The following is an 8,351-nucleotide window of genomic DNA, read 5'->3' as shown; positions in this document are numbered from 1 at the left end:
AAAGTGTTTTCATTCATTAACCAAATCAAGAGAAAAGAATATTCAAATCAAACGTGAGCCTTTAAAAAAGAAAACAGATCAGATGAAGTTTGAATTTTGAATTTTGACAAGATAATAATCCCTACGAAACCACCTTGAAATATATTACAAAGAACAAAAATAATTAAAAAAGATTTCTAAGTTCTAACTAATAATATAACCTTATAAATATCACAAACCTCCAGTTTTCTTACTACAGCATCAGCTTATTCCTCAACCCTCATACCGGTTTAATGGTTTTTGTTATTTTAGTTTCAACACTCCTCACATTTTCTTGTCAATGTTAAAAGACAAAGAGTTTGATAACAAAAGGATACCGAACTTCTAATGCTCCATTTATTATTATTATTATTATTTTGTTTTGAATCATTGACTTGAGCTGGGGGGAACGTGAAAGTTTGGAAATTGTATTGGTCGGAGTTAGGGTTTGGTGGTAATGGAGACCGGAGATATTCTTAAAGCGAGTAACAGTTTACGGGGAAGTTTACGAGCAGGAAGTTTGAGATCAGGAAGCTCTTCCGTATGGAGAAACAGTGCGGTGGACGTGTTTTCAAGGTCTTCTCGAGAAGAGGATGATGAAGAAGCTTTGAAGTGGGCTGCTATTGAGAGACTACCAACTGTTGCTCGTCTCAGGAAAGGTATATTGACTAGCTCTCAAGGTGGTGCCAATGAAATTGATATTGCTAACCTTGGATGGCAAGAAAGGAGGACTATACTTGAGAGGTTGGTTAAAGTTGCTGACGAAGATAATGAAAGGTTCTTGTGGAAGTTCAAGAACCGTATAGATAGGTATGAAGTTTTTCTGTTATTTTCTTTTACTAGAAAAAAAAAATGGAAAGACGTACTTTTTTTTTTTATGATTCGAGGGAAAGACTTGAATGACACAAATGAAGACAAAGAGTTCGTCTAATTGAGATCCTGTTCTCGCGTACCAGTAATCATTTGCATTTGAATTTTTTCTTCTTCTAATTTTCAGGGTTGGCATCGAGCTTCCCACAATCGAAGTCAGATTTGAAAATATAAATATTGAAGCTGAAGCTTTTGTAGGAACCAATGCTTTGCCTTCATTCCTTAATTTCATTACTAGCATATTTGAGGTACCAACCTGGAGAATCATAATTAATTCATCATTTTACAACTTTTTGTTTAGGATTCTTATTAACCTTTTACTTTGTTTCGTGATTAAAGGGCTTGTTGATAAATATGGGTATTCTTTCTAGTAGAATGAAAAAGCTGACCATCCTCAAAGATGTCAGTGGTATGATTAAACCTGGCAGGTAAACTTGGTCATCTTTTTTCTCATCAAACACATGAATTTTAACTTTTTCTAAAATAAAAAGTTGGGCCATCCTGGAATTAATCAATGATTAATCTTTTCATGTATATATTATAGGATGACATTGCTTTTGGGTCCTCCAAGTTCCGGAAAAACCACTCTCTTGTTGGCTCTGGCTGGGAAGCTTGATCCTGCTCTCCAAGTGCTCTACAAAATTCACTTTTTCCTTTCTATGCTTCTTGTTTTTTGCATTGTGTTCTGCCTTTGCTTTAGTTTCTAATTTGAAAGTGAAAATTCTGTTGCAGTTTTCGGGGTCTGTGACATACAATGGGCATACCATGAAGGAGTTCGTGCCTCAGAGAACTGCTGCCTATATCAGTCAATTTGATCTTCACCTAGGAGAAATGACCGTGAGAGAAACTTTGGCCTTTTCTGCAAGATGCCAAGGGGTTGGAACCCGATATGGTTAGTTTGATTGGTTTTGGTTTCTACCCCTTCTGAGTTTCTCTTTTGACCTTTTGATTGAAATGTTATCACTTGTTTTATTTATTTATTTATTATGTAAATCTTCAAATAATTTATTTATTTATTTATTTATTTACAGATATGTTGTCAGAGTTGTCAAGAAGAGAGAAACAAGCAAACATTAAACCTGATCCTGATATTGATGTCTTCATGAAGGTAAGAACCATGAGGCCATTGTAATGCTTAACATGAACATCTTATATACCTTTCTCCCAAAAAGACTATCTTGTTTACATATTGAAAGGTGTCTTGCAAAATTATTAGTTCCTTATGTTCAAAGATAATATTCTCCCAAATATAATTGATTGAAAACCAAAAATATAATATAATTGGAAAGATTAATTTTATCTGACAGGAATCTTTATTATAAAGAATCCTGTATTCATCATGATTTACTTTGTCATCTTGAACATTTCAGGCAATAGCAACAGAAGGGGAGGAAGCAAATGTAATCACTGATTATATTATGAAGGTAATGTTACAGAAAATGAATTATACTGAAAGCTATTCAAGAAGCACTAACAAATAATTTCTTCACTTATTGAAAATCTTTGAAATAAATTTGGCAGATTTTAGGACTGGATATATGTGCAGACATTTTGGTAGGAAATGAAATGTTGAGGGGTATATCTGGAGGACAAAGGAAGCGTGTCACAACAGGTAGTTCACGAGGTCAATTACACCATTTATTCCATTATCAGAGTAGACATTTTCTTATCATCAAAATCTAATTATGTCATTGTCAATGCAATTAGGTGAAATGCTGGTAGGACCAGCCAGGGCACTGTTTATGGATGAGATATCTACTGGTCTGGACAGCTCTACAACATTCCAAATTGTGAACTCCCTTAGGCAAACTGTTCATATTCTTAATGGAACTGCACTCATCTCCCTTCTACAGCCAGCTCCAGAGACTTACGATCTTTTTGATGACATTATTCTCCTTTCTGATAGCGTGATAGTATATCAGGGTCCTCGTGAACACGTGGTGAGCTTTTTCGAATCTATGGGCTTTAAGTGCCCTGAGAGAAAAGGTGTGGCTGATTTCTTGCAAGAGGTAAGTCTTGAAAAAGTTTTAATCCCCTGTTCATACAGAGAAAGTTGCTCTTCTGTCACATTTAACATTGTTAATTGTAGGTTACTTCAAGGAAAGATCAAATGCAGTATTGGGCACGTAAAGATCAACCTTACAGGTTTATCACGGCTAATGAATTTGCTGAGGCATTCCAATCATTCCATGTGGGAATGAAACTTGGGGAGGAACTTGGAACTCCATTTGATAAAAAAAAGAGCCACCCAGCTGCTTTGACAACCAAAAAATATGGTGTTGGGAAATGGGAGTTGCTAAAAGCTTGCATTGCAAGGGAATTTCTGTTAATGAGGAGAAACTCTTTCGTGTACATCTTCAAGTGTATACAAGTGCGTACTAACATTTTTAAACTCTGTAGTCTGTACTACAATTATCGAGCTTTAAGGATCTTGACTAACTCCTTTTTTTAATTCATTTATTTTTTTCTTTGTGCTACTAGCTCACAATAGTGTCCTGTATTACCATGACACTCTTTTTGAGGACTGAGATGGATCGAGATTCAGTTCAAGGAGGAAGGATCTATATGGGGGCCTTGTTTTTTGGTATGATTTTTATCATGTTCAATGGAATGCCTGAGCTTTCTATGACCATTACTAAGCTCCCTGTCTTTTACAAGCAAAGAGACCTCCTATTCTTTCCTCCGTGGGCCTATGCTTTACCGTCATGGATTCTGAAGATACCTATGACATTTATAGAAGTTTCTGTGTGGGTATTCATTACTTACTACGTTATCGGATATGATCCGAATGTTGAAAGGTAGAAAAAATAAATGAGAACACAAATATCTTATGAACTATAATAGTAATATACAAAGTTTGACGTGGAAGTAAATTTTTTGGCACAGGTTCTTTAGACAGTACCTCCTCCTTGTTCTCATTAACCAGATGGCTTCCTCATTATTTCGGTTCATTGCATCAGCCGCTAGAAACATGATTGTTGCCAACACTTTTGGGACATTTGCTTTACTTGTACTTTTTGCATTAAGTGGCTTTGTCCTGGCACGAGGTATAATAATAAGTCCAAAAAAAATCTTTTAATGAAAGTTAAGCTTTAAACAGTTTTAACATACTTTTTATGTTCAATGCTACAGACAAAATAAGGGGTTGGTGGATATGGGGTTACTGGATTTCGCCTTTGATGTATGGGCAAAATGCGCTGATGGTTAATGAGTTCCTCGGGCACCAGTGGAGTCGAGTAATGCTTTTGGAAGTTGAAATGTCTATAATTTGTGTTGTCTCTTAAAAATATGCTGATGTTTTTTATGCTTGCTTTCATATTGAAGGTTCCTCCGGGCTCAAATGAATCGATAGGACTTCAAGTTTTAAAGTCTAGAAGTTTCTTCCATGAATCATATTGGTATTGGCTCGGAGTAGGGGCGTTGGTTATATTTGTAGTATTGCTCAACGTTTTCTTTACTCTGGCTCTTACCTTTCTAAAGCGTGAGTATAGCTTACCTACTAAAATTTATGCCTCTTTGGTAGGGAAAGCTAATATTTTATTCTTTTTCTTCAAATAAATATGTAGCCTTTGAGAAGAATCGAGCTGTAATATCTGAAAAACCCCAAAGCAATGATCAAGCCAATGGTGTTGGTGGAAGCATTCAGTTAACAGACCATGAAAATAGCTCAAGTCATGTAAATAGATCAGGTACGGAAAGCTCATATATATTTGGATTGGCATGTTTGTGTACAAGCCATTGTATGTGCAACATTAATTTAATTGACATGCAGAGATCCAAGATGACATTCAAAGAAGCGCCTCCTCATCCAAGTCCTTTTCTTTGTCTGACGCAACTCTTAGGACCAATGGCAAAAAGAAAAGGGGAATGGTTCTTCCATTTGAGCCGCACTCTCTCACTTTTGAAGACATTTACTATTCTGTTGATATGCCACAGGTAACATAAGGTTCCATGTACAAATGCCACATACGTTCAATTGTTCAGATATGTGAGAGTTCGTTGATTGAATTGAAAATTTGTAGGAAATGAAAGAACAAGGTATCACTGAAGATGATAGATTGGTGCTATTGAAGGGTATTAGTGGTGCATTCAGACCTGGTGTTCTCACAGCTCTAATGGGTGTTAGTGGTGCTGGTAAAACCACTCTAATGGATGTGCTTGCTGGAAGAAAAACTGGTGGTTATATCGAGGGGAACATTACAGTTTCAGGTTTCCCCAAGAAGCAAGAAACTTTTGCTCGAGTATCTGGATATTGTGAACAAAATGACATTCATTCTCCTCATGTCACTGTGTATGAATCTTTGCTTTATTCCGCTTGGCTACGATTATCCAATGACATTGATGCTGAAACCAGAAAGGTTATGATTTATGAAACCCTAAGCTGTTTCAAGTCTCTTATTTTACTTTGTTACATGCTAGAGTTTTTAAGTCACTTTATCTAGGATAAAACCCAGAACAAAAGAGTCCAATAAAAACCACATATTTTCCTAGTGGATTATGTTGATGGTTTTATCTCAACATATGTTTTTCAGATGTTCATAGAAGAAGTCATGGAGCTTGTGGAACTGGATTCGTTAAGGCATGCCCTAGTTGGTTTACCCGGTGTAAACGGTTTATCAACAGAGCAGCGAAAGAGGCTTACGATTGCAGTTGAGCTTGTGGCAAACCCTTCTATCATTTTCATGGATGAGCCAACTTCAGGGCTTGATGCAAGGGCTGCTGCAATTGTTATGAGAACAGTTAGGAATACAGTGGACACTGGAAGAACAGTTGTGTGTACCATCCATCAACCAAGTATTGACATATTTGAAGCGTTTGACGAGGTGAAGAACATAAAAAGTTAAATTTCAAAAAGAGTGGCTTCATTTTTTGTTGGTTGTTTTTTTAGGGAAAGGATTATATGAAATAGTGACGGCACGTCATCTGAATCCATTTTTCAATAGTGTTATGTCACATCAATATTTTCATCCTAAAAAAATCAATTCCAAATTAAAATTCTAAAATTGAAGATGAAAATACTTATATGCATAAAACTGTTAAGAATGGATAATATTTCTGTTTCATACTATCCTTTTTCATCTATGTATGGCCTAACTAATATAAAACTGCAATTGTAGCTATTCCTTATGAAACGTGGAGGACAGGAGATCTATGTGGGGCCATTAGGACACCATTCTAAATATCTTATCAGATACTTTGAGGTAAGAAGTAATGAAAGACAACAATTTTCAAAGTTCATGAACTTCATTCATTTCTCAGTTCACATGAAAACTGCATCTAACATTATGATGTCCATCTTCTGCAGGGAATTCAAGGTGTCAGCAAAATCAAAGATGGATACAATCCCGCAACTTGGATGTTGGAAGTTACCGCATCAGCGCAAGAGTTATCTTTAGGTGTTGATTTTGCTGATATCTATAAAAACTCAGACCTATACAGGTAATAAGCTAGCTAGCCACAACATTGCCCCAAAATAAATAAATAATCAAATTCAACTAATTACTTTAGTTTAGCATATATAAGACATATATGTGGATTATTTAACTTGGCTACCTTGAATTTGCTACTGATGCATCATGTCATTTGTTCAGGAGAAACAAAGCTCTTATTGAAGATTTAAGCAAACCTGCTCCCGGTGCAAAGGAACTTTATTTCCCAACACAGTATTCTCAATCATTCTTGACGCAGTGCACAGCTTGTTTATGGAAGCAACACTGGTCATATTGGCGCAACCCACCGTATACTGCCGTAAGATTTCTCTTTACAACCGTCATAGCATTGATGTTTGGGACGCTGTTCTGGGACCTTGGGTCAAAAACGTAAGCCATAATTCAATTACAAAAGCTCAAGCTTCAATATTGGTTTTCATCAGTCAGCTTCATTATCTAATTGTCTCTGCATTGTAAAATTATAGGGAAAAAGTACAAGATCTGTCCAATGCAATGGGTTCAATGTATGCGGCTGTTCTTTTCATCGGTATCCAGAACTCTTCATCTGTGCAGCCTGTTGTGTCAGTCGAAAGAACAGTCTTTTATAGAGAAAGAGCTGCTGGAATGTATTCTGCCATGCCATATGCCATTGCACAGGTAAATATTTTTCACATTTTGAAGAGTAGTTGAAATCGTTAAGAAAGTTGTATGCGCATTATAATTAACTCCATATTTTGCCATTGCAGGTCTTAGTAGAGATACCTTATATTTTTGTTCAAGCTTCTGTGTATGGCATTATAGTGTATTCTATGATTGGATTCGAATGGACCGCTGCTAAGTTCTTTTGGTATCTCTTCTTCATGCTCTTCACCTTACTTTACTTCACCTACTATGGCATGATGGCTGTTGCTGTCACACCAAATCACCACATTGCAGCCATAGTATCCTCAGCATTCTATGGACTATGGAATGTCTTCTCGGGTTTCATCATCCCACGACCTGTAAGTGCTACTTTTATATAATTTGATATCTTTTTTTTCTTTCGATATAAAGAAGACCATAGCTTATAAACCAACAAGATTAAACCTGGGGTTTAGGTTACTGGTCTATTTAGCATATATACACAAAAACTAACCTTATTTCCACTCTGTTCAAACATTCACCCATTACAGAGTATACCAGTATGGTGGAGATGGTACTATTGGATTTGTCCAGTATCTTGGACCTTGTATGGATTGTTTGTTTCACAATTTGGAGATATAAACGAACTGCTTGAAGATGGCAACAATGAGACGGTGAAGCAGTACTTGAGAAATAATTATGGTTTCAGGCATGATTACCTGGGATTAGTTGCTGCTGTGATTATGAGTTTCGCAGTTCTCTTTGGAACAATCTTTGCTGTGGCCATAAAGATGTTCAATTTCCAGAGACGATAGGTTTTTTTTTTTAAATGTAGTGGTAAGAATTTTTTTTTTATTTTTATAATTGAGGGAGGGATGGAACCCAAACTCTTATACCTAGAATATGAAACATTTACTATTGGATCAAGAGGTTATTTGAATTATTATTTGGAAACAAGTTTTAAAACTCCATGTTTTATTCTTGTAAAATCAATGCTTATTACCAGGTGCAAAATGCAAATTCTGTCATTGTAATAAAAGGTTTTTTCTTGTATGTAACTATGAACCAATGTACACTACTTTTTTAGATGTAAAGAGTTTATGGTCTGATTGCTTCTCTAGCCGGTGAAGATGAAACATATTCGGCCCAAATACTTTGAACTCAGTTTGCAGATTTGGCCCAAACCCTCAAACCTGCTTCCTTGAAATTTTTATGCTTTGATTTTACTCTGTAGTATTAGCTTCTTTCTTAATGAATATTACTTAAAATAAGTCAAGACTCAAGACTCCAATGATAAACTCTAAATTAACGAAAATTTATCATTCCTTTTAATGGTTTATATTTCAAAGTTTTAAGGAAAACATTGTTATCTCTTTTTTTACCCATTCATGGGACTTCATTTTGCTAATTCAG

The 8,351-nt window shown here is 35.8% G+C and overlaps 1 protein-coding gene across 1 annotated transcript; it reads left to right on the top strand.

Moving 5' to 3' along the window:
* Nucleotides 1-225: 225 nt before the first annotated feature.
* Nucleotides 226-7,996, top strand: LOC105768975 (pleiotropic drug resistance protein 1). The gene is made up of 24 exons (XM_012589288.2): nucleotides 226-828; nucleotides 1,016-1,136; nucleotides 1,228-1,316; nucleotides 1,433-1,517; nucleotides 1,621-1,780; nucleotides 1,920-1,996; nucleotides 2,259-2,312; nucleotides 2,410-2,500; nucleotides 2,596-2,897; nucleotides 2,978-3,259; nucleotides 3,370-3,686; nucleotides 3,775-3,935; nucleotides 4,021-4,124; nucleotides 4,213-4,369; nucleotides 4,455-4,577; nucleotides 4,661-4,824; nucleotides 4,911-5,246; nucleotides 5,421-5,711; nucleotides 6,006-6,089; nucleotides 6,194-6,327; nucleotides 6,480-6,707; nucleotides 6,803-6,974; nucleotides 7,064-7,318; nucleotides 7,490-7,996. Exons 1-24 carry the CDS (start codon nucleotides 476-478, stop codon nucleotides 7,751-7,753), a joined length of 4,404 nt encoding a protein of 1,467 aa, XP_012444742.1. The 5' UTR covers nucleotides 226-475; the 3' UTR covers nucleotides 7,754-7,996.
* Nucleotides 7,997-8,351: the final 355 nt, after the last annotated feature.

The sequence above is a fragment of the Gossypium raimondii genome, chromosome 5 (genome assembly GCF_025698545.1).
Source record: "Gossypium raimondii isolate GPD5lz chromosome 5, ASM2569854v1, whole genome shotgun sequence".
Lineage (NCBI taxonomy): Eukaryota > Viridiplantae > Streptophyta > Magnoliopsida > Malvales > Malvaceae > Gossypium > Gossypium raimondii.
The sequence above is the reverse complement of the archived record's forward strand: the minus strand, read 5'-3'. Positions and strand labels throughout refer to the sequence as shown.